The sequence below is a fragment of the Oncorhynchus masou genome, chromosome 28, assembly GCF_036934945.1.
Source record: "Oncorhynchus masou masou isolate Uvic2021 chromosome 28, UVic_Omas_1.1, whole genome shotgun sequence".
Classification (NCBI taxonomy): Eukaryota; Metazoa; Chordata; class Actinopteri; order Salmoniformes; family Salmonidae; genus Oncorhynchus; species Oncorhynchus masou.
Genome location: NC_088239.1, coordinates 50,468,904 through 50,495,100, shown reverse-complemented (window position 1 = coordinate 50,495,100; position 26,197 = coordinate 50,468,904). Strand labels below are relative to the sequence as shown.

The window sequence follows — 26,197 nt, the reverse complement described above, 5'->3', positions numbered from 1 at the left end:
GACTTTACATATAAGAGGGGATTGAGGCTGTGTTCTTGGACCTTCAACGCTGCAGAAATGTTTTGGTACCCTTCCCAGATCTGTGCCTCAACACAATCCTGTCTCAGCGCTCTCCATACAATTCCTTCGACATCATGGCTTGGTTTTTGCTCTGACATGTGCTGTCAACTGTGGGACCTTATATAGGCAGGTGTGTGCCTTTCCAAATCATGTCCAATCAATTTAATTTACCACAGGTGAACTCCTATCAAGTTGTAGAAACATCTCAAGGATGATCAATGGAAACAGGATGCACCTGAGCTCAATTTTGAGTCTCATAGGGAAGGGTCTGAATATTTATGTAAATAACGTATTTCTGTTTTTTATTTTTTATACATTTGCAATATATATATTTTTTGTCTGTATCATTTGTATATTATATTGAAACTGCAGTTATACTGTTATACCTCTACTGTTAGACTTATTTTTTTTAAAGGGACATACTGACAAACACAATTGACCAACATTGTCTCTTCTGACTGGTGAATGAATGAACCCCTGTTGTTATTATTCGATAGCCTGTGATCAGTCACATCTGGTCAACATTCCTTCATCCTCATAATTAAGCCGCGTGGCGCCTACACCTACCTGCTCTCTACCTGGCTGCACTGATAGAAGGCGCTGTCAAAACTGTAGCGGACGTCACTGGAGGACAGTACACGCCCACTGTACTGGTAGGCTCTCTGAAGATAATTCCCGCCGATATGGTCCAGATACGCTGTGGAGAAGGCTGTCTGGTATCATCATCCGAATGTTGACCGTCTCGGAGAGATGATTGAACTCGTCTCGCTTACGCATACACACACACCTATTCTCGGGAAACATTTTCCGTTTGCAACGGAGTGCACACTCGCTCAAACGCATTCCTCAAAGTTTTATGCTCTGTGTTGTTTACAGTTGATTAACTCTTTCTGAGTTATGGATGTCTTGAGTCAAAATATACGCATGTGCTTTACTGTGTTGGTGTTACTGAACGCGGTGGGCATATCTTTTGCTGTTAAAAAGACGTACGTCAGAGGATCAGGTAAGTTAATGTCCTCACCTGCATTAAGTTGAAGTTCTGACAATTTATTGTGGACATTTTATACAAGTGCTTGTTGTGTAGCTTAATATTTGTTTTATTATGATGTAGCCCAATTCACCCAATTAAAATCCTTGCAGCATTGTTATGTTTAGGCGACACATGGACTTCGGTGACTTTTGGAAGGCGTTACAGTTTATCGGGGGTTATTCGTACCTGTAGCCCATATGTTGATGTATGAACTTCTTTTCCCAGTATATAGCTTAAATATAGCTGCCACGGAAGATAGCTAGGTAATATAGGGATGTGAGCTATGCTGTCAACTCAGCAGCTCTATGGGTTTGAAAACATCCCATAGTACAACTTCCAGTGGACACAATTGTTAAATACAATTATAACTGTTACTGTCGTTGTTCACTTGGTACTACTGTATTAAAAATAGTCATGTTTTTCTTGGTTGTGCAGAGCGTCTCCATCCACCTCTGGACATTGAGCTGGAGACGATCAACTGCACTGCAGTCCGGGTCAAGTGGTGGATACCCTTGAGACACATCAGTACTGTTACAGGTTACAAGGTAAGATCTACAGTGTCTCACTTGTACACCTCTGGAATGAGTCAAGTTCTCATAAAGAGAGAGCGACTGACCCTTGCCTACCCTTCTCCCAACAGAAGAAAATTGTTTGTTTTTCATTTATTCCAAATCAAACTTCCTCTCTTGGTATATCTCTAGTAGACAGAAACCCCATTGTCATGTGAAACTGCAAAGTTTGCTTCCCACACACATCATTAGCTACTGCGGGTTTTAAATGTACTCTCCCAAGGGAAAATCAGAAAGGGGTTGTTTGCTTTTAGTCACAGTTTATATTCAGACTCTTCGTTGTAATACCGAATTGTGACAAGGCCCTGAGCCTGGGAGGAGATGATTAAATTAATAATCCATGCTTAGAGATCCACATGACGGCTTGTAAAATCCTGTAGTCATTTTGTCATCTAGTCAAAGTCATTTAACCCCCAGTCAGTTTCCCTCCAGGGGATAGCCTACAAAGTAACTGTGTCTTTATGAGAGTGTTCATTTCTGTCAGATTTCTCGTCACTGCTACCTTTTGAGATCAAAAAACAAGCCTGTCTTTACTGTATTTTAGCAGATTGTTTGTTAACCGTTTACACTCGTGGGATGGTACCAAATGGAATTGTTTCAAACAGAAGAAAATATGAGAAACCTATGCATAACCACGGTAGCAATTGAACGGGAACACTTTGTCGATTATGGGTAAATTATCAGACCAAAAGGTGAGGACACATCCCTTCACCTGACACAAGACTGAATACGAATATTACACTTGCTTTTATGTGAATTTTACTGTACTTTTACTGTACTTTTCACAGGATTTGCCGATAAAGAAATCTGAAAATACTGTGGATTCATGCAGTAACATAATAACAATATTCATGGTAAATGAGGGGTAGGTGCAACGTAAGTCGTAAGAAAAGTATTTGCACAAGAGGCCATACACCTCTCCAAAGTCTGCACAGTTACTAAATCATTTCAATGCACTTTTATGACTCAAGGAAAGAGCCTTCAACTATGAGGTTGAAGGCTCTATGAGATACAAGCACACTTGTATTTTTTTTGTTTGGAACATAGTCCTGCATCAAGATCCGTTACGCCCAAGACACAAAGGCACGTGCCCCCTCAGATTTGCCCTGCTTAAAAAAAATTCTGATGTAAAATGATTTACTAACTTAATTTTTAAACCCACTTTTTTTAAATCATAATTATTGATAAAAAATATCTGTAAGCAGTATTTGCGTTGGGGGGGGGGGCACACTGACTGGACCTGCATCTCCACCATCACACCATACTGGTGTTTACGCAATCCAAAAACAGTCCATTATATATTGCAATCTCGGTCAGATGGGCATAATTTGAAAGCTTGTTCTATTGTCAACATGACTAGCTAAGTTATACAATACAATCCTATAGTGTTAAGTTTTCACAAGGCACTTTGGTGCGTATAGAATGGATTCATGAGTGCATTCAGGGGAGTGTTCCACAGCAAATTGTCTTCTAAATACGACAAACATAGGCTCATTCTGTTCAGAACAACCCAGGGTATGACGCCATTTTATCCTTATAACTGTACATTGAACATATGCGATTATAAACATTAATGCTGTAATTGAATTTGTTTTATAATATGGAAATATGAAGTGCACATTTGGACTTAGGGGTGTGTGGTTTGCTTGTATGACATCACAGCAGGATTTATTACAATCCTCAATAGCTTCCAGTTCTCCTGATTTACAGCATTCCCCTCTCTCAAGCAACGAAAAATATGCAAAAGTAGCCCAATTAGCAGGAGGGATGGGGGCATCTTCTTGTTGTGCTTGATGCTGCCGTTTTAGAATGCCTGTCAGCTGAATCCCATACAGTGCTGTCAAGTGGAGAGTCTGAAGACTCTTACCTCTGACATGTATAGCATGTTAGCCACTGCGGTCCAATTTAGGTGCTTATCAGTGACCAAATCTGCCATTTTCAAACCGCATATGTGTTATGAGTGTAAAGAGCTACCAAGGTGACTTGTCTTGTGTATATGATTTAGGAAGGGAAGCCTGTCATGAAGTGTCTTTATGCACTTAAAGCTGCAGTCCAGTATCTTAAGCACAACAAATTTGTAACATATTGTACGAATTGGATTCATACATTTTTGTATATATTTTTTGCAGGACGTAACGTACAGTATCATACGAAATGGATGACGTAGTACACAATTGGATGGCGTAGTACACAAAAAACGGTGACCCGTTTTGGCTCGTGAGCACCACTTTTAAAATTACTGGCTGAAATTATGCAAAAGTTTGAGAGCATCACATTAATGAGGATAAAGATATTTTATTGAATAGATTCTTTTTTTTCTCCATAATTTTTGGATTTGAGATCAAATGTTTCATGAGGCGACTGTACATAATGTCACCTTTTTATTTGAGGGTATTTTCATACATATCTGATTTACCATTTAGAAATTAAAGCACATTATACAGTGCATTCAGAAAGTATTCAAACCCCTTGACTTTTTCCAAGTGTTGTAACATTACAGCCGTATCCTAAAATTGATTAAATTAAAATTTTCCCCTCAATCTACACACAATACCCCATAATGACAAAGCAAAAACATTTTTTTAAATGTATAATACATTTGCAAAAAGCTCTAAAAATCACATTTACATAAGTATTCAGACCTTTTAATCAGTACTTTGAAGTACCTTTAGCAGCGATAACAGCCTCGAATCTTCTTGGGTATGATGCTCCAAGCTTGGCACACCTGTATTTGGGGAGTTTCTCCCGCTGTCTGCAGATCCTCTCAAGATCTTTCAGGTTGGATGGGGAGCATCACTGCACAGCTATTTTCAGGTCTTGCCAGAGATGTTCGATCGGATTCTGGCTGGGCCACTCATGGACATTCAGAGATTTGTCCTGAAGCCACTCCTGTGTTATCTTGGCTGTGTGCTTAGGGTCGTTGGCCTTTTGGAAGGTGAACCTTCGCCCCCATCTGAGGTCCTGAGCACTCTGGAGCAGGTTTTCATCAAGGATCTCGCTGTACTTTGCTCTGTACATCTTTTCCTCAATCCTGACTAGAGTTCAATGTTGGTTTCATCAGATCAGAGAATCTTGTTTTTCATGGTCTGAGAGTGCGTTAGGTGACTTTTGGAAAATTCCAAGTGGGCTGTCATGTGCCTTTTACTGAGGAGTGGCTTCTGTCTGGCCACTCTACCATAAAGGTCTGATTGGTGGAATGTTGCAGAGATGGTTGTCCTTCTGGAAGATTCTCCCATCTCCACAGAGGAACTCTAGAGCTCTGTCACTGACCATTGGGTTCTTGGTCACCTCCATGACCATGGCCCTTCTCCCCCGATTGCTCAGTTTGGCCAGAAGGCCAGCTCTAGGAAGAGTCATGGTGTTTCCAAACGTATTCCATTTAAGAACGATCGAGGCCACTGTGTTCTTGGGGACCTTCAATGCTTTAGAACTTTTTCGGTACTGTTCCCCAGATCTGTGCCTCGACACAATCTGGTCTTGGAGCTCTACAGACACGAGACGTATGTGGCAGAGTCTACAGACAATCATGGTTTACAAAGTGAAAACCAGTCACGTCGCGGACACCAACGTCTTGCTTCCAGACAAGCTAAACACCTTCTTTGCCTGCTTTGAGGATAACACAGTGCCACCGACTCGGCCCGCTCCCAAGGACTGTGGGCTCTCATTATCCATGGCTTAACGCCCCAATAGATCCACAGATGATGCCATCGCACTGCGCACTGCCCACTGCCCTATCCCATCTGGACAAGAGGAATACCAATGTCAGAATGCTATTCACTGACTATAGCTCAGCCTTCAACTCCACAGTACCCTCCAAGCTCCTCATTATGCTCGGGCCCTGGGTCTGAACTCCACCCTGTGTAACTGGGTCTTGGACTTCCTGACGGGCCACCACCCTCAGGTGGTGAAGGTAGGAAACAACACCTCCACTTCGCTGATCCTTAACACAGGGGCCCCACAAGGGTGCATGCTCAGTCCACTCCTGTACTCCCTGTTCACCCATGACTGCATAGTCACGCACACCTCCAACACAATCATCAAGTTTGCTGATGACACAGCATCAGTAGGCCTGATTACCAACAATGACGAGACAGCCTACAGGGGGGAGGTGAGGGCCCTGGCGGAGTGGAGCCAGGAAAATAACCTCTCCATCAATGTCAACAAAATGAAGGAGCTGATAGTGGACTTCAGGAAACAGCAGAGCGAGCACACCCTTATCCACATCGACGGGACCGCAGTGGAAAAGGTGGAAAGATTCAAGTTACTTGGCGTACATATCACTGACAATCTGAAATGGTTCTTCCACACAGACGGTGTGGTGAAGAAGGAGCAACAGCGCCTCTTCAACTTCAGGTGGCTGAAGAAATTTGGCTTGGCCCCTAAGACCTTCAGAAACTTTTACAGATACACAATTGAGAGCATCCTGTCGGGCTGTATCACCGCCTGGTATGGCAACTGCACCGCCCGCAACCTCAGGGCTCTCCAGAGGGTGGCGCGGTCTGCCCAACACATCACTGGGGGCACACTGCCTGCCCTCCAGGACACCTATAGCACCTGATGTCCCAGGAAGGCCAAAAAGATCATCAAGGATATCAACAACCTGAGCCTCCACCAGTTCACTCCGCTATCATCCAGAAGGCAAGGTCAGTACAGGTACATCAAAGCTGGGACCGAGAGACTGAAAAACAGCTTCTACCTCAAGGCCATCAGACAGTTAAATTGGCATCGGTAACCACCCGGTTACTTAACCATGCACCTTAGAGGCTGCTGCCCTGTATACATAGACAGGGAATCACTGGCCACTTTAATAATGTTTACATACTGCTTTACTCATGTATATACTGTATTCTATTCAACTGTATTTTAGTAAATGCCACTCCGACATTGCTCAACCTAATATTTATATATTTCTTAATTCCACTCTTTTACTTTTAGATTTGTGTATTGTTTGACACTACTGCACTGTTGGAACACAAGCATTTCGCTACACCTACAATAACATCTGCTAAGTGTGTGTATGTGACCAATAAAATTTGATTTGATTTACAGACAATTCTTTCAACCTCATGGATTGGTTTTTGGTCTGACATGCACCGTCAACTGTGGGACCTGATATAGACAGGTGTGTGTCTTTCCAAATCATGTCAAAAAAATGGATTTATTTCCACAGGTGGACTACAATCAAGTTGTAGAAACATCTCAAGGATGATCAATGGAAACATGACGCACATAAGCTCAATTTATTTTGAGTCTCATAGCAAAGGGTCTGAATATTTATGTAAATAAGGAATGTCTGTTTATTTTATTTTTAATAAATGAGCAAAAATGTCTTAAGGACCTGTTTTCACTTTGTCATTATGGGGTATTGTGTGTAGATTTCTGAGGCTGTAACGTAACCAAATTTGGAAAACCTCAAGGGGTCTGAATACTTTCCTGAAGGAACTGTACAGGACAGGAGTTTACCCTTAGAGGGTTAATGCCAACACTGTGCAGTACCAGCATAGGCTCAGGGAGGATGTTTGGAAGTAAGAAGGACAAGGAACACTTCAATCCTATTAGACATGTGAGTGTACTGCTGGCGTCTTGAACAATCTGCTGATGTGCAGGGAAAGCGAGGTGCGCACATTGATATGGCATCTTGTAGTCCTTGAGGTGCTGGTTGTGGCAAGATGCTAATTCGATTGAACAGACTGCAAGACTTGAGATATTTTTGAGTTATTACAGCTCTTTGTCTCATTTGGAGTTCTGTTGTCTGCATTTAATAGTGTGACAGACATATTGTTCAGCGTGGCAGTAACCATGCCTTGCCGTGGTTGAGCAGGCAGCTGTACACTAATTGTTCTACCGTAAAACAACATGCAGTTAGTGTTTCAGCTTTGACTATGGCTTGTCATTGTAATGGGCCAAATTGTTAAATGATGATCTAGGTCAGCCCAGAAATCTGATACAGTTCAGTGGGCTACAGTAACTTAGACTTGGTTCTGTTTGTCTGTTATAGGCTCTTTTTTTTGTCCTCTGCCGTCCTCAACTCCCCACAGTCCTTTAGAGCTCATTTGCCTTTTTTCTACAGACAACCACATGGTTTCCTTGATTTGTTTTACAATACAAATGATCCCAGAGGTGATTTAATCTGAGGTGTCCTGAGATGTATACAGATATGTATATTTATAATGTATAATTCTACATGCGGTATTTGTGTATTCTGCTGTAGGTGTTTTACACTGAGATGAGGAATGGCCGTCCAGCAAGTTCAGCAGTAGCAGTGAATGTTCGTCTCAGTCTGGACGTGTTGGCTGCAGTGAGCTATTTCTTCTTCTATATTGAATACATTATATTTCCAAGTTATTCTTTCAACAATTTCTCTCTGAAAATCCTTTATTTTTACCTTCAGGTAAAGTTCAATGGGCACACCATTTTTGTAAGTGTATTTTGCATTACATGTTCAACTAATATCATTCAGCTGAGATTACTGATAGAATGAGCACAAAAAGAGCTTCAGTGTTTATCTTCCTATATATATATATATATATATTTATTTTTAATCTTCCTGTGGCTGTAAGGATGTAGAAATTGGCAGTTTGAAGATGGCAGCTCAGTATGTGTTTAGTGTCGGTGCGTATGGATGGGCAGGAGAGGGACGACCCAGCGTGCCACGGAGAGTCAGCACCTTCCAACCAGGTAAGTAGATGGAGGAGAGGGACTCACCTTGGCCAGTCTTGTCATCCTGAATGAGAGAGAACCAGTGCGCTTACTGCGTGTAGCAATGAATCTGGGGCTGAATTATTTACTGAATGTTTAGAAAAGAGTGGGATGGTTGGAGGTGGCACTTTGACTACAAATGGCTCTTCTGGGATTGTTATTTTCAGTTCATTCGCTGTACTGTACAACAACAATTTGATGCTGGGGGTTGAGGGGAGGTTCATGCGTCACGGGAACCTACTGAATGCCCCTTTGCTCCACTGCCCCTGAATGCGCCTACGCCTTGACTTAATAACTAGGACGTGGAATTTCAGAGAAAAGATTTCACATCTTTGATTGTTTTTTTAAAATCTTTCCACACTCCACCACTACCCTCAACAGAGATGTGCATGCCCCCCTCGGCCCCCTCACAACCAGCCGTGAGGGCTATTTCGGACACTGAAACCGAGTTGTCATGGAAACAGAGTGAAAGAAAGGGAAGCTCACCTGTCCTTCATTTCATTGTGTATTATATCAGGTAAGAGTTATTTTTCTTCTTTTTATAGTGCTTATTAGTGTGTGTCCCAGTCAACCGCTTGTCTTTCTTCTTTCCTTTATTGCTGTTATTTTTCCTGAATGTCTGTAATGGTTAAATGTGTCCTTGAATTAACGTGAAGACCACATTTCGCTGAAAATATTATGGTTGTGCATAATCTCGGTTAAGTAAAATCTTGCAAAATGTGGTCAGCTGTCTCATTAACTTGTGGGTCTATATGTGTTTAGAAATGGACAGTTCCGACGGTTTGTGAAGTATCCACCCTCACAAAAGGAAACTCTCAGTCTTCGCCCCCTAATCCTGATACGTCTGTATAAACAGTGGCGAGAACCCAAAGACCGGAGCTACTCCAGCTCGTTATCTCACACCTCCCATTCAATCCCAGCTGATTCTTTGGTCTACACGCAGAATCTGTCCACGGGAGATTAGGTTGTACAAAACATACGGTGGCTATTTTCAACAATCTCCTGGAACCACTGCTCTTACAGATAGGTTGCCAACACGTGTGGTTTTGATGAACAAAAGTAGTGGAGGAAAAACAATGTTGTAAATCTACAGGAGTGCTGAGCGTGATAATGGATTTTACAGTGGTTGACAAGGTTAAGGTCAGACACACAAACACCACAATACTTTGCGAGGTTGACAGTTCAATGGGGGATGAGCTGTGTGCATTTTCTTTTTCTATGGGTACAAGGATTTAGAGAAGAACTACAGAAATAGTCAATTAGTCAAACATTTCGATAGATTTGAATGGACATTCCAAAAAGGAGTCATTTGAACAGCAAACGGAGTAAATGTTTGCGTGCAGCCTGTTTCCGTGTTGAGACCAAACATGGAATGTTAATGATGCTGTGAAGTACCGTAGGATTTTTATTGAGTAATTCATCTCTCGTCTAAAGAGCTGGCAGATAGCAGATATCCAGAGCCAGGGACAGACCACACACATACAGTATACAAAAGAGAGAGAGACGATGTGTGTCTGGATCCAGCTAGATACTGTTCTGTCCTTTTAACAAGATGACTAGAGGGCTAAAATGACTGGAGGGCATCTGAATGAATTTCTCGCTTGAATCTGTTGTGAATAGAGGATGGATACTGACTATCATTTGAAACTACGTGACCGGAGTTGAAGGATGTTGACAAAGGCAGTATAATACTTATGAAGGCTGTAGTCAGCATGACTTTGTGGACAAGGGCAACGCAAACATACTTCACTTGTCTAGATTTTGCTGAGCTCAGTTTCACTGACAGGCTGTTGTTCAGACCTTCACAATTCTATGTTTCAACCTGTCTCAGCAATGGCAATATGAGCACGCAATTACTGTAAGCAAGCGGGTGTTTTGGAACCGCCTGTCTCACACGTGGATGTTGTCTAACGTGTGTAAGAGAGTTCCTAACCTATCCCTTACCCGCCTGTCTTTGACACACTACCCAGTCAGATTGTAATGGCTGATTTTAACAAGTCCAATGCATTCACAGTTACTTATACCGTTACCTCAGAGTCTGTCTCTACCTGTGATACCATGCAGACCAGAGCTGGACTCTGATTGGACGTCCCTAAAGGATCCAGTGAACAGCAGCTCGGTGGTTGTGAGAGGCCTGGATCCTGACACTCAGTACCATTTTGCTGTCCAGGCAGTCAATGTCTACGGAGCCAGCCCACACAGTGCCATCACTGACCCAGTATGGACCTTCAGTGAGTGTGGGGAGGCAACTCTTCATTAATGATTTGACCAACTGCTCGTCCAAGTCCGTGATTGTCATTTATTCATGTCTCTTGTGTTAGGTGTGCAGGAAGGGGGCAGCGGGAGCTTGGGTCAGGGTTCTCCTGACAACGACAACATTCATCTGGTGGATTTGACTGATGTTAAGAACTCTGATTATGGGGCCCTCATTCAGGAGGTAAAAGACAGTGTCATGCAGGCTTCACAATCACTATGTTTCTCGCTAGCTATTTGCCAAACGTCCAAGTATCTTTTCTTTTTTGTGTGTCCTACTGTCTTTGCCCCAGCCACTTTTCTCTCCAGAAGAAGACCGAAGATCTCTGCCGAGGTCCCGAACATGGAGTCCCATCTCACACAAAGGGGGAGGAGGAATGTCTTCTAGAGAGAACACTGCTGATTCTGGCACCATCATCACTGTTAACAATGCAACCACTATAATATCCACCTCAACCACACCCATTCCCACCAACCACACCCTTACCACCAACCCAGTTGCCCTCCCCTCGTCTCCAGGCCTGGATAGCCTTCTGCCGACCCCTAGCTCAGCCCCACTCCCGGCCCGCTCCACCCCGGCTGGCCCCCTCTCCCCTACCCCTCCCGGCCCCAGGTCCCAGTGGAAGGGACAGGTGAGGGGGCTGTATGACCTGGCCTGTGAGGACGCTGTATGTTCTCTCAACAGTGTGTGTGTAGATGACTACCAAAGTGGGGGATCTCGCTGTTACTGTGCCCTGGGCCGAGGAGGGGACGCCTGCTCTCAGGGTGAGACAAGAGAACCACTCTAATGGACTATTATTTCTTAGTTGATGGACACTAGTCTCTCTGTTTTGCTACTGAATTTGAGCTTATTTGTTTATTTTTGTTCTTGGTTTCTTTGACCTCCAGTTGTAGTGGTGAAATATCCACAGTTTTACGGCTTCTCCCATGTTGCCTTTGAGCCCCTGAAGAATTCCTATCAATCCTTTCAGATCATGCTTGAGTTTAAGGTAAAATGTTGATGTCTGTTTCATTCTGAATGTGTTGCAGTTCCTTCATAGAAATAAGCTGTAAAGCTATTGTGTGCATCCCAAATAAAAGGCCATGGTATTCTAAAGGATGTAAAACAAATGGACGCTCACCTCTGTCTTGTTACCCCACAGACTGACTCAGAGAATGGCCTTCTGTTGTTCTGTGGGGAGAATGAACATGGTAGTGGTGACTTCACCTCGCTGGCTCTCATTCATGGGAAGCTCCACTTTAGGTGGGTGAATGCTCTCATACATGGGAAGCTCCACTTTAGGTGGGTGGACTGACTCACCTCACCTCTATCTGTGTGTGCAGGTTTAACTGTGGCACAGGCACTGCTCAGATAGTGAGTGGGAGTCGGGTGGCACTGGACCAGTGGCACAGTGTCGTTGTCGGTAGGGAGGGTACGATTGGCTGGCTAAGACTGGACAATGACACACCTGTCACAGGACACTCACAGGTGAGGACAATTCATTCTGCTACTACTGGTAAATACACATTATACAATGTAATAACCCTATGTGCGGCCCGGCCCTGTCCGGGTGTGTATCTCCTAATCTCTGATCCTACAGGGGGACTACAATAAGATCACATTCAGAACCCCTCTTTACGTGGGCGGCTCCCCTAATGCTTATTGGCTGGCCAGGACAGCAGGGACCAATCGGGGTTTCCAGGGGTGTATCCAGACGCTAAGTATCAACAGCAGGGTGACGGACATGAGGCCTTGGCCAATGGGATGGGCTCTTAGTGGGGCGGATGTGGGTGAGTCATTGAACTGAAGCCACTGGATTCTAATACATTAATGTTTCCATCATAATCTCTCACCTCATTTACTCTCTCTGTTTGGTGAGTTTATCCCTGCTTATTTATGTTATTGCGTGAAGGTCATAGCAAGTAACATGTCAATCAATGATTAACATACAAGTTTTTAATGACAGTAGGTTATAAACTTCTAATTGTTCTGAAGCCCCTTGTCATGTCTTATTTTCTGTCGGAACCAACAACTTCCTGGTCACTGGCCAATTTGCCTTCTTTCTTGTTGATGTCTGAATATCCTGTCATCTTGAGTCAGTTGTTCAGTAGATATTGTGACACACAGCAGTCCTTGTTGTGCACAACATGTGCACATTTAGACTGAGCAGACAAAGCTTTGATGTGTGGGTCTGCGTCTGGTTAGATTGGCCTAGGGTTGGTGAGATGCGTTTCTATGGCAGCCTGGAAGGCTTCCTCCTCATCACTCCTATTATTCAGAGAGACAGAAAGGAAGTCTGTGTTCTAGTTCAATAGGATTTGATGAATGCCAGCAGGGAGATGCCAAAGTGGTCAGACACAATAGTCCCTAATGAGCTGACTCAATAAATTAGATTATGGAGAAAAAGGGGGGGGGGGGATTTTTGTTTTGGTCCATTTGTGGACTGACTGTCTTTTTTTCTGTCTTTCTTTTTTTACACTCTATCTTTCAATATATATCTTCCTCTTTTCTCGTTCTGTCTTTCTCTCCCTCGCTCTCTTGATCACTTTCATAAACATCTGTTATCTATGCCTCTAGTATGACAGAATGTCTGTAGGACTGTTTTTAAATGACTGGTACACTATGGTGTATGTGGTTCACCCTGTAGGTGAATGCAGTGCCAGTGTCTGTGAAGGGGTCACCTGTGCCAATGAAGGAACTTGCTTTGCCAGCCATGCAGATGGGTACATATGTCTGTGCGCACTGGGTTATAGGGGTCCTCTATGCCAGGAGAGTGAGTAGCTACCACATCTCCACATTTCTTTAAAATCTTGAACTTACTGTAATTACACACACCTTACCTGTAACCCCTTCCATGTATCCCCCAGGCTTCCAGCTGGTTGTGCCGTACTTTAATGCGTCTGTGCTGTCGTACGCCAGCGCCCCCTGGCCTCGGTCCTCCAGACACTACCTGTCCTGGATGGAGTTTGAGGTGACCTTCAGGCCGACGGCTCCTGATGGCATTCTGCTCTACAGCCAGGACTCAGCCAGTAGAGACTTCCTGTCAATCAGTCTGCTGGGAGGATACTTGGAGTTCAGCTTCGACTGTGGCTCTGGGACAGCCACCATCAGGTTAGGGATAACAGTAGGGTTGCTTAGTCGTGGGAGAGTCCTGTTTTTGAGATAGCATGCACATAAAAAAAAAAAATATTTCAACATGTTGACGTTGTGGAGCACATTCTGAGTAAAGACCATCTATGTGCAGAACCAAGGCATTACATAAATGTAACCAAATAGGAGAAATGGTGTGTCTGGTAAGCACTGGTAAGGTTGATGTATCCGTTCATGTGCAGGAGTGAAGAGACGCTCACAATGAACGAGTGGCATGAGCTGCGTGTCTCCAGGACGGGCAGAGAGGGCATCCTGCAGGTGGATAACCAGATGCCCACACACAGCCTGGGTGAGGTACAGACCTTCATGGAGCCTGCTGAAAACATACACTGAACATTTCTGTAAAGACTGATCATAATGTATTCAAACTGTAAATTAGAAGAATTCTGAAATGTGAATTTGGTCATCTTTGATTGTTGTTTTAAGTAAATGTAGATTGAAGTAAATGTAGGTTTGGCTTCCTCTCTCCTGTTGTTCAGGGAGCATTCACTCAGATCAGGTGCAGCGGTCCTCTGTACATCGGGGGCGTTCCAGAACACACCAACCCCAGGACTAAGATCAATGCTGGTGCTGCCTTGCTCCACCACTTCACTGGCAGTATCCAAAAGGTACCACAGACCAATGAGCCCCCAGTGTTTGGTAGGTATATATGACACCACCCAGTAAACGGAATGTCCTGTGGACATTCGGCGACGTTCCCATTTTGTCCCTTAAGGGTTTCGGTGCGGCGTTATCCCAGTGACGTTCTAAGAACACTACGTAATGATCCCAAGGGAACGTTCTCTGGGGGACCTTTGTCTAGTTCCCTGTACGTTCCCACTAAAGCAGTCCCACTTAAGTGCTAGGGAAGGTTAATGCCAGGACTAAGTTTTTGGGTAGAAAGTCCAAGCTGCTTGAAAAGGACTCCATAAAAGTGCTAGCCACTGCCCTCATTCAATGCCATTTTGACTCGCTTGTACTTCCTGGTTTTGGGGGGGGCTTATCTAAGCTTCTGAAGGGGAAGCTCCAGATAGCCCAGAATAAGCTGATCAGGATAGTCTTGAAGGGGAGTCCACATACTCACATAGGCAGGAGCTGCTTTCAAGAACTCAATTGGCTGCCTTTTGAGGCTAGGGTGTCCCAGATTAGACTGGGTTTGGTTTACGGGAGTATTTATGGTTATGCGCCCAGATTTCTAACTGATTAAGAAAATAAGGTGTATGCCACTTTCTAAGCAAACTTTGGGATTTATAAAAAACAAACTTGAATGTGCGGTCCTCCACTGGCACTTTGACCCATACGTACGCACATAAAATTAGAAACTGCGACTCCGATGGCAGAAGGATGACACTCAAGAAATGCTTTGAAATTGATACCATTGTGTAAAATAAATCTAAATATTACCTCTCACATATTATATATGAAGAGCTCCCTGGAGTACACACAAAAAACATGATTTAGGATAATAAATACAAACAGACATCTGTTTTTGCAAAATAACCCCTCAAATATGCTGGACAGTTTAATCGGGAATCATAGTTAATTGTATCTGTAATTATTAAACAATACTTGCACGTTATTAAATGTATTCTCATAAATAATGTGAACAGTAGGACAAATTACATTTAAACTGAGGCATGTTTCGATGCCTCAGTCGGGCAGATACGAGTACACAGTTTTCATTTATTGTTATCACATGTTTGTTGCACAGAACTGTCAATGTGATAATGGCCCTGTCATTGTCAGTTAAAATCAGGGTAATTACCACACCTGAAGGTGTTACGCAACTGGGTAGCTTTGACCATCAAATGGGTGGGTATTAAAAGGCATGCAATTACAATGTGTAATGACCCACAATGGCTGCTTTGGCTCTGTTGGAAGAATTCGGAGAGAGTGATTTTTCAGAGACCAGCCAGATTTACTGGCCGATGATGAGTGGCTTATGAGCCGGTTCTGATTTAACAAGCGTTGTTTTCTTGGATCTCTGTGCTGTAGTGGGCCCAGCTTTACAGAGAAGCACCGGCAGAAACCAAGCCGTGCCTGTCTCACTGCAACTCCTTGGCAACCTCGTTAATAGCGTCTATAGTCTCTCTGCGTTTGCAGGACTGCATATGTGAGGACACGGCCGCTGGAGGGTTGTTACACACGAAGTGCAGTAGAGACGCCGGGGCTGGGCGAACTTGGCTTCCGCTCAGCTGCAGCGCCCGCTGGAACACTCGGCTTCCGCTCAGCTGCAGCGCCAGCTGGAACACTCGGCTTCCGCTCAGCTGCAGCGCCCACTGGAACACTCGGCTTCCGCTCAGCTGCAGCGCCACCGACCCCCGCTGGAACACTCGGCTTCCACTCAGCTGCAGCGCCCACTGGAACACTCGGCTGCAGCGCCACCGACCCCCGCTGGAACACTCGGCTTCCGCTCAGCTGCAGCGCCCGTTGGAACACTCAGCTGCAGCGCCACCGACCCCCGCTGGAACACTCGGCTTCCACTCAGCTGCAGCGCCACCGACCCCCGCTGGAACACTCGGCTTCCACTCAGCTGCAGCGCCCGCTGGAACACTCGGCTGCAGCGCCACCGACCCCCGCTGGAACACTCGGCTTCCGCTCAGCTGCAGCGCCCGTTGGAACACTCGGCTTCCACTCAGCTGCAGCGCCACCGACCCCCGCTGGAACACTCGGCTGCAGCGCCACCGACCCCCGCTGGAACACTCGGCTTCCGCTCAGCTGCAGCGCCACCGACCCCCGCTGGAACACTCAGCTGCAGCGCCACCGACCCCCTCTGGAACACTCGGCTGCAGCGCCACCGACCCCCGCTGGAACACTCGGCTGCAGCGCCACCGACCCCCGCTGGAACACTCGGCTGCAGCGCCACCGACCCCCGCTGGAACACGCAGCGACTAAAAAAATAAATAGAAAATGTCACAATTGTTTGTGTAAATATGTTTAAACACAACTTGAATGCATTTGGTTGACTCTTTTGAAAGGAGGGAATTGTCATTACATACCTGGATCATCCGGTGTGTCTTGCATGGTTGTGTCCCCCTCCACCTCCGTCACTACTCCACTCAGAAGACTGCGCCTTTTGGCCTCCACTTTTATGTCGGACCACTTTTTTATTTCTGAGAGGGTACGACCTTCTGAGCCTGCAGCATTTACAATGTCCGCCACATGCTGCCAATCTAAAGCCTTTTTGGCATTTGTAATGTCCACACTGTGTCCACCAAACAATATATTTTGTCTTGCTTCAACCTCTCCTACAAGAACTTCCATTTCACACTGGGTGAAATGTCTTTTTTTAGCCTTTCTGTCGTGATTTGCCATCATTGTCTTGAATATTAATTAGGGCGTTTCATTGACTATTTATAGGCAACTATGCTGGCTGGCTGGTGTGTTTACGGACATATTCAATCAATTCTTATCTCAGTCTGCTGTTCCCACATGCTTCAAGAGGGCCACCATTGTTCCTGTTCCCAAGAAAACAAAAGTCATTTAGCTCAGTTACCATCGCCCTGTAGCACTCACTTCCGTCATCATGAAGTGCTTGGGGGACTAGTCAAGGACCATATCACTGCCACCCTAGACCCACTCCAATTTGCTTACCGGCCCAAAGGGTCCACAGACGACGCAATCCCAAACACACTGCACACTGCCCTAACCCGTCTGGGCAGTGGGTTAGGACAAAAAAGTATTTAGTCAGCCACCAATTGTGCAAGTTCTCCCACTTAAAAAGATGAGAGGCCTGTAATTTTCATCATAGGTGCACTTCGACTATGACAGACAAAATGAGAGAAAAAAATCCAGAAAATCACATTGTAGGATTGTTAACGAATTTATTTGCAAATTATGGTGGAAAATAAGTATTTGGTCACCTACAAACAAGCAAGATTTCTGGCTCTCACAGACCTGTAACTTCTTCTTTAAGAGGCTCCTCTGTCCTCCATTCGTTACCTGTATTAATGGCACCTGTTTAAACTTGTTATCAGTATAAAAGACACCTGTCCACAACCTCAAACAGTCACACTCCAAACTCCACTATGGCCAAGACCAAAGAGCTGTCAAAGGACACCAGAAACAAAATTGTAGACCTGCACCAGGCTGGGAAGACTGAATCTGCAATAGGTAAGCAGCTTGGTTTGAAGAAATCAACTGTGGGAGCAATTATTAGGAAATGGAAGACATACAAGACCACTGATAAGGGACCAGGACGACTGATCCGTGTAAAGGAAAGAATGAATGGGGCCATGTATCGTGAGATTTTGAGTGAAAACCTCCTTCCATTAGCAAGGGCATTGAAAATGAAATGTGGCTGGGTCTTTCAGCATGACAATGATGTTGCCCAACAATGATGTCTGTGTTGCCCAGCAACAGCCCCAAAACATCACTGCTCTAGAGGAGATCTGCATGGAGGAATGGGCCAAAGTACCAGCAACAGTGTGTGAGAACCTTGTGAAGACTTACAGAAAACGTTTGACCTCTGTCATTGCCAACAAAGGGTATATAACAAAGTATTGAGAAACTTTTGTTATTGACCAAATACTTATTTTCCACCATAATTTGCACAAAAAAATTCTCATTTTGTCTGTCATAGTTGAAGTGTACCTAGAATGAAAATTACAGGCCTCATCTTTTTAAGTGGGAGAACTTGCACAATTGGTGGCTGACTAAATACTTTTTTGCCCCACTGTATGTAAGAATGCTGTTCATCGACTACAGCTCAGAATGTAACACCATAGTACCTTCCAAACTCGCCAAACCTGGTCCTGGACTTCTTGACAGGCCGCCCTCGGGTGGTGAGGGTAGGTAACAACACCTCCACCCCGTTGATCCTCAACACTGGGGCCCCACAAGGGTGCGTTCTCAGCCCTCTCCTGTACTCCCTGTTCACCCATGACTGCGTGGCCATGCACGCCTCCAACTCAATCATCAAGTTTGCTGACGACACTACAGTGGTATGCTTGATTACCAACAACGACGAGACGGCCTACAGGGAGGAGGTGTGGACCCTCGGAGTGTGGTGTCAGGAAAATAACCTCACACTCAATGTCAACAAAACAAAGGAGATGATCGTGGACTTCAGGAAACAGCAGAGGGAGCACCCCCCTATCCACATCGACTGGACAGTAGTGGAGAGGGTGGAAAGTTTTACGTTCCTTGGCGTACACATCATGGACAAACAGAGGGTCCACCCACACAGACAGCGTGGTGAAGAAGACGCAGCAGCGCCTCTTCAAACTCAGGAGGCTGAGGAGACTTTTACAGATGCACAATCGAGAGCATCCTGTCGGGGTGTGTCACCGCCTGGTACGACAACTGCTCCTCCCACAACCGCAAGGCTCTCCAGAGGGGAGTGAGGTCTGCTCAACACATCACCGGGAACAAACTACCTGCCCTCCAAGACACCTACACCACCCAATGTCACAGGAAGGCCAAAAAGAGCATCAAGGACAACGACCACCCGAGCCGCTTCCTGTTCACCCCACTATCATCCAGAATGTGAGGTCAGTACAGGTGCATTAAAGCAGGGGCCGAGACACTGAAAGACAGCTTCTATCTCAAGGCCATCAGACTGTTAAACAGCCATCACTAACAGACTGGCTGCTGCCAACATACTGACTCAACTCCAGCCACTTTAATAATGAAAAAAATGATGTAATACATGTATCACTAGCCACTTTAAACAATGCCACTTCATATAATGCTTACATACCCTACATTACTAATATCATATGTATATACTGTACTCTATACCATCTACTGCATCTTGCCTATGCCGTTCGGCCATCGCTCATTCATGTATTTTTATGTCCATATTCTTATTAATTCCTTTACACTTGTGTGTATAAGGTAGTTGTTGTGAAATTGTTAGGTTAGATTACTTGTTAGATATTACTGCATGGCGGTGTCATCTGTTTTGTTACTAAAGCACCTTATACCACCCACCACTGCGACCTGTATGCTCTAGTCGGCAGGCCCTCATTACATATTCGTCGCCAGACCCAATGGCTCCAGGTCATCTATAAGTCTATGCGAGTTAAAGCTCCTCCTTATCTCAGTTCACTGGTCACAATAACAACACCCACCCATAGCACACGTTCCAGCAGGTATATCTCACTGATTATCCCCAAAGCCAACACCTCATTTAGCCGCCTTTCCTTCCAGTTCTCTGCTGCCAGTGACTGGAACGAATTGCAAAAATTGCTGAATCTGGAGACTTATATTTCCCTCACCAACTTTAAACATCAGCCAACCGATCGCTGCTGCTGTACATAGTCCATCTGTAAATAGCCCACCCAATCTACCTACCTCATCCCCTTACTGTTTTTATTTACTTTTCTGCTCTTTTGCCCACCAGTATCTCTACTTGCACATCATCATCTGCTCATTTATCACTCGAGTTAATCTGCTAAATTGTAATTCTTTGTTACTATGGCCTATTTATTGCCTACCTCCTCATGCCTTTTGCACACAATGTATATAGACTTTCTTTTTTTTCTATTGTGTTATTGACCTGTTTATTCCATGTGTAACTCTGTGTTGTCTGTGACACACTGCTTTGCTTTATCTTGGCCAGGTTTCAGTTGTAAATGAGAACTTGTTCTCAACTGGCCTACCTGGTTAAATAAAGGTTAAATAAATAAAATTAAATTAAAAAGCACAAACATTTTGCTACACTCTCATTAACATCTGCTAACCATGTGTATGTGACAAAGAAAATACGATTTGATTTGGGTGTCAAAAGGGTGGGACAAGACGCTCGCTGACATGTGCCAAATTTCAACTTGATTGTGATTTATGAAGGTAACCGGCGTTGGACGCGCACTGTTATAAATCAGAATATTTTTGTGCATAAAAGCCCTTTCTGTGCTTCGTCCGTACTCCACCCTTTGACGTGAATCCTCTGCACTGTTTTATAAATGAGGCCCCAGATCAGGTGTCACTAATGTGTGCTTATCAAGGTTCAGGAGTAATGCTGGGAAGGGCACTGTCTTCTATACTGGAGTGGAAGGGGTTGCCTCTGCACATAAAAATCACTTCCCCCTCTGGGCAGCATTAAAAATAAAGTAAAACAACTGTTTGATGTCTTCTGTGTCCGTGTGAATGACCCCTATGATGTAACTGCAATGATGAAATAGATGTTCTTTTTTGTTTCATTATCTCGCTGTCATACTGTGTTCAACCGTGTTCGATCTTGCCAAGCCATCTTGTTTCAAGAGGAACACAATGGAAATAAGTGCCAGACTTTGTGTGTTATCCTCCGTGATTTAACTCATGTGCATGTATGGCGTTTTCTAGTTGTATGTGTGCTTGTTTTTTTAAATGGTTGAATGAATAAACTGAACTACAAATTAAACATCAGGTGACGGTCCCAAGTGAACGTTCTTTGGCGGACCTTTTCACAGTTCCCGGTTAGCCGCTTTTAAGACATTCTTGGGATGAAAAATACATGCACAATGTAATAATATATGTCAAAATGTGTCAACTATATAAGTTGAGAGAACTGTATGTGAAAGCACTCTGTGTCCCCAGCATTGCCAAAAGACAAAGAGCTGTGACTGGATCAGTTGTTCACCAATCAGGGCCTTGATGGGCTTGGCAACAGTAACAAGGGGTGATGTATAATGAAACTAGGTTGTGTGTGTGTGTGTGTGGCCTCGGTTAAAAAAATGTTTTTAAATTAAAACGGGACAAACCGGGAACTAGACAAAATCCTCCAGCGGACCATGACACAACGTCCTGACGCCTTTAGGCAACCATTTCCTGACGTCATGGGGACGTCCCAACGACTCATTATTGTTTGCAGGGCATGTCTCCCCCATAGGAAATGTAAAGGTTTCTAATCTCATCGCTGTCAAATACACTTAGTGACATTTTACTGAAGCTATGTGGTTCTATAACAGTATTGTACATAATGATTGCCGGGGATACATTACATAGTTATGCCCTAACTATTTGTCTCCCACCCTCCTGTATCCTTATTGGCTGTTCCATATTCCTCTGCCCTTCCCATCTCTATCAGATCACTCTTAATGAGCGCAGCATCCGTCTGCCCCAGGACTTCTCTGAAGGGGTAAACATGGAGAACTCCCTGCACCCCTGTGTAGACTCCCCCTGTGCCAACAGGGGCACGTGCCGCCCAAAACAGGCCTTGTATGAGTGTGACTGTCCCCTGGGATACACTGGAAAGCACTGTCTACAAGGTCAGACCTCTCACTGCTATACTATATAATGCATGTGTATGTTGCATGCACACATCTCTAGTGTACCCACCTCTCACCCTCTCTCTTCTCTGACCATGGTATTGCTGAGCAGAATGTGGAACTTACTGCATGAACTGTAAGTCTCACTGTGTGTCATGTTTCTCCGGTTCTACAATGACATATTATAACAATAAGCTGTATAACATCATGTGAAAGCATGTGGCGTTTACTTTTAATTGGAAACACCCTATTGATTTGAATGTCCATGTGAAAAGTTGTAGTGCCATCTAGTGGAAATTGTGGGTAAGTACATGTTCCCCTTTACTGTGCCTTCAGGAAGTATTCACACCCCTTGAATTTTCCCACATTTTGTTGTTACAGGATGAATTTTTTTGTTGATTTAAATTGAGATTTTGTGTCACTGGCAACCACACAATACACCATAATGTCAAAGTGGAATTATGTTTTTAGATGTGTTCATAAATGAATAAAAAATGAAAAGCTGAAATATCAGTACATATTCAATATAAATAAGTTCAGGAGTATGAATTTTCTTAAGTCACATAAGTTGCATGGACTCTGTGTGCAATAATAGTGTTTAACATGATTTTTGAATGACCACCTCATCTCTACCCCACACATACAAATATTTGTAAGGTATCACAGTCGGGCAGTGAATTTCAAACACAGATTCAACCACAAAGACCAGGGAGGTTTTCCTATGCCTCCCAAAGAAATGCACCTATTTTTAGATGGGTAAATTTTTTTTTAAAGTTACAAAAACATTGAATATCCCTTTGAGCAGAAACGGAATAGAGCTAAGCACAGGCAAATTCCTGGTTGTCTGCTTTCCAACAGACACTGGGAGACTAATTCATCTTTCAGCAGGACAATAACATAAGTCCAAATTAACAAGCAATGATCAACAACCAACTTGACAGAACTGGAAGAAAAACCTCCCAGCTGTAATCGCTAAGGTGATTCTGGACTGAGGGTTGTGAATACTTATGTAAATGACATATTTCTGTATTTCATCTTTAATACATTTACAAAAAACAATCTAAAAACATGTTTTCACTTTGTCATTATGAGGTATTGTGTGTAGATGGATTAGAAGAAGAAAAAAAATTATAATTTTTTAATTAAGGCTGTGACCATAACAAAATGTGGAAAAAGTCAAAGGGTATAAATACTTTCTGAAGACACTGTACATCCTTTAGTAACCGAGGCAACTGAGACTCCCCAGTTTATTGGACGAAGCTACCTCGTTTATAACAACAAGGACATTTTAAAGAGGTATGCCCCTTCGATTTTCCAGATTATTTGCATATTTCATTATGTATCGACTAACCATGTCAGTGGATAATACTTTTATCTCTTCACTCTTGACTACTATCTCTGTATCAGGGTGTCAGGCTGCAGGACAAATGTGTTGCTGCGCTTTAGGAGCTCCGCTCAGGATGGCTTGTTGCTATGGCGAGGCCACACTCCTGTGAGAGCCAACAGTGACTTTGTTTCTCTGGGCTTGGAGGACGGGGCTCTCATCTTCAGGTACAGGTAGCCCCGTAAACAATGGAGGCTATATGCCAGAGGTCAGAGAGAGAGAGAGAGTGTGTTTGTGAGAGAGAGAGGGAGATCATGCTTCTCTCTAACGTTGACCCTTTCTATTCAGCTATAACCTTGGAAGTGGTGTTGCCATAGTAATGATCAATGGAACCTTTAGTGATGGACAATGGCATCAGGTCAAGGCAGTCAGGTGACCTCTCACTATTCCAGCCTTTCTTTGGCTCTGAATTATTGACGTGTTGACAAACAATTATGTTACCTGCATTTACACAGCGATTTGGTGGAGTCTGTTTTCTGGTGGTGTGATGTAATGAGGTTGTGTCTTTATCAGAGATGGCCAGTATGGGAGCCTGACAGTGGACCACTATGAGACCAGTACAGGGAGATCACCAGGCAACATGAGACAGCTCAATACCAACAGCATGGTGTACCTGGGTCAGTAGTGCTGTTGGAGATAGCAGGGGTGGTGGTGGGAATGATATGGTGGTAATATTGATGTTGAAAATAATATTAAGGATGATGATGATGATGATGATGATGCCGTGGTTCCTGCAGGTGGAATGAAAGAGGTTGGCTTGTATACCCATGGCCAGTACCTGTGGGGCCTGGTGGGCTGCATTTCTCAGCTCACCCTCTCTACTGACTACCACCTGTCTCTGGTGGAGGATGCTGCCGCCGGCAAGAACATCAACACATGCCGGCCCTGACAGCTGCTAACCTCGTTTCCCTGGGCACTCATTTACAGAGGGGACTCATTTACAGGGGGGACCATGAGCAGACTATATCATGTTTTATAATTATGTTCATATTCACTGTATGTCTTGGGATGAACCCAAACACTCAATTGATGGTTAAACTTGCAAATATTTTATTATGTATTGTTTTTTTACTGTAAAGAATTTCCATTGTTTTGAAAATGTATTGATTTTTTTTTGGGGGGGGGGGGATTCCCATCTCATGGGCAGTAGAGGCATGAAACAGCCTTCTAGAATCTCTTTGTGCCTGATACTGAGGTGGGGTGTAGGGTTTTGTACTGTCAGATACTGCTATCCAGCTGTTTTATGTATTTAATCCCGTAATACATGCATTGTGTTTACTTTATGTTTATATTCTTAACTATTATTATTTCTTATGGTTGTTCCATTGTAGAGAAGGAACCTGCAAGTAAGCATTTCCTTGGACAGTGTATACCATGTGTATCCTGTACATCTGACGAATACAACTTTCAACTTGCATTGTAACCATATATCTGTCAAAGGAAATATATAGGATGTATATGTATTGCAATATGCAGAAGATTTTATGGATGTGGAAATATATACAAATGCCATAACATGTCCTGACATGCCTTTTTACAAACATAAACATTTTAAATAGCATGTTATATTTGATTGTCTTACATTGAGAAATATTGTGGTAATATTGTCTTGACAGGTGTACCACTAAAGTTACCTTTCTTGTGTTGTCATAACAGAGAAAAAAGTCTAAAAACTGAAACATTATTTTCCCAAACAACTGACCACCTACTGGGCCAGAAATAGTCTGCCAGACTCCTCCATACAAACACATATATATATACACTCCTTGTTATATTGTCTGCCATAGGGGAACAATCGCTCAATAGAAAGTGATGGCGAAGGACATATAAACATTTCCTAGAAATGTTCATACACATCTTCCACTCAAAAAGATGTCAGTCAGAAATTGCTGAAAAAAATCATCATATTTTCAGTAGGAGAAAGAGCAAATGTTCTGTTTTCTGTTCTGAGAATCTTAAGGCCATTTCTGCCGTTCCAGATGAAAACGGTCTTAAGATTCTCAGAACAATTACTCCTTCTCCTACTGAAAAGAACATCGTTTTTTTTGTGAGTGCTCTATTTCCATCTAGCATGTCTAGCAACGTGCCGTGTACCTTTTTCTATACAACAGATTCACAGCGGAAACCTTGCTTGTTAGGAAGATACCCCTGTGCTACTCACTGTACAATATTCACGCTGTACAATACTCACACTGTACAATAATCAGTGCATAATATTCACACTGTAATACTCACTGTATAATACCCGCTGTACAATACTCACTGTACAATGCTCAGTGTATAATACTCTCACTGTACAATACTCGGTGTATAATACTCTCACTGTACGATACTCACGCTGTACAATACTCAGTGTATAATACTCTCACTGTACAGTACTCTGTGTACAATGCTCCCAAGGTACAATACTCATGCTGTACAATACTCATGATTTACAATACTCACGCTGTACAATACTCAGTGTGTAATAATCTCACCTTACAATACTCACTGCACAATACTCGGTGAGTAATACTCTCACGGTACAATACTCGCTATACAATACTCGGTGTATGATACTCTCACTGTACAATACTCAGTGTATAATAATCACACTGTGTAATACTCACGGTACAATACTCGGTGTATGGTACTCTCACTGTGTAATACTCACTGTACAATACTCACGCTGTACAATACTCAGTGTATAATTCTCTCACTGTACAATACTCGCACTGTACAATGCTCAGTGTATTATACTCTCACTGTACAGTACTCTGTGTACAATGCTCCCAAGGTACATTACTCATGCTGTACAATACTCAGTGTATAATACTCACGTGGTACAATACTCAGTGTATAATACTCTCACTGTACAATATTCACGCTGTACAATACTCAGTGTATACAACTCACACTGTG

The 26,197-nt window shown here is 43.6% G+C and overlaps 2 protein-coding genes across 2 annotated transcripts; both read left to right on the top strand.

Moving 5' to 3' along the window:
* The first annotated feature begins 763 nt into the window (after positions 1–763).
* Positions 764–10,725, top strand: LOC135517010 (pikachurin-like). The gene is made up of 8 exons (XM_064941050.1): positions 764–1,063; positions 1,526–1,635; positions 7,871–7,957; positions 8,051–8,077; positions 8,220–8,337; positions 8,740–8,875; positions 10,423–10,589; positions 10,688–10,725. The coding sequence occupies exons 1-8, from the start codon at positions 958–960 to the stop codon at positions 10,723–10,725; spliced, it is 789 nt and encodes a 262-aa protein (XP_064797122.1). The 5' UTR covers positions 764–957.
* On the top strand, positions 10,430–24,850 carry LOC135518614 (pikachurin-like). Its single transcript, XM_064943771.1, has 17 exons — positions 10,430–10,589; positions 10,680–10,795; positions 10,905–11,376; positions 11,500–11,600; positions 11,754–11,854; positions 11,935–12,079; positions 12,192–12,381; positions 13,239–13,364; positions 13,459–13,702; positions 13,924–14,035; positions 14,221–14,349; positions 21,732–21,912; positions 23,133–23,208; positions 23,320–23,463; positions 23,585–23,668; positions 23,810–23,913; positions 24,034–24,850. The coding sequence occupies exons 3-17, from the start codon at positions 10,989–10,991 to the stop codon at positions 24,183–24,185; spliced, it is 2,277 nt and encodes a 758-aa protein (XP_064799843.1). The 5' UTR covers positions 10,430–10,589; positions 10,680–10,795; positions 10,905–10,988; the 3' UTR covers positions 24,186–24,850.
* Positions 24,851–26,197: the final 1,347 nt, after the last annotated feature.

What these genes read in the sequence shown, in the direction of transcription:
- LOC135517010 (XM_064941050.1), top strand. Translation starts at nt 958, where the DNA reads ATGGATGTCTTGAGTCAAAATATACGCATGTGCTTTACTGTGTTGGTG. An exon ending in GTACTGTTACAGGTTACAAG is followed by an intron (nt 1,636 to 7,870) that starts GTAAGATCTACA and finishes ATTCTGCTGTAG; the next exon opens with GTGTTTTACACTGAGATGAG. An exon ending in TGACCCAGTATGGACCTTCA is followed by an intron (nt 10,590 to 10,687) that starts GTGAGTGTGGGG and finishes TTAGGTGTGCAG; the next exon opens with GAAGGGGGCAGCGGGAGCTT.
- LOC135518614 (XM_064943771.1), top strand. Translation starts at nt 10,989, where the DNA reads ATGTCTTCTAGAGAGAACACTGCTGATTCTGGCACCATCATCACTGTT. An exon ending in TCTGGGACAGCCACCATCAG is followed by an intron (nt 13,703 to 13,923) that starts GTTAGGGATAAC and finishes GTTCATGTGCAG; the next exon opens with GAGTGAAGAGACGCTCACAA. An exon ending in GACGGGGCTCTCATCTTCAG is followed by an intron (nt 23,464 to 23,584) that starts GTACAGGTAGCC and finishes CTTTCTATTCAG; the next exon opens with CTATAACCTTGGAAGTGGTG.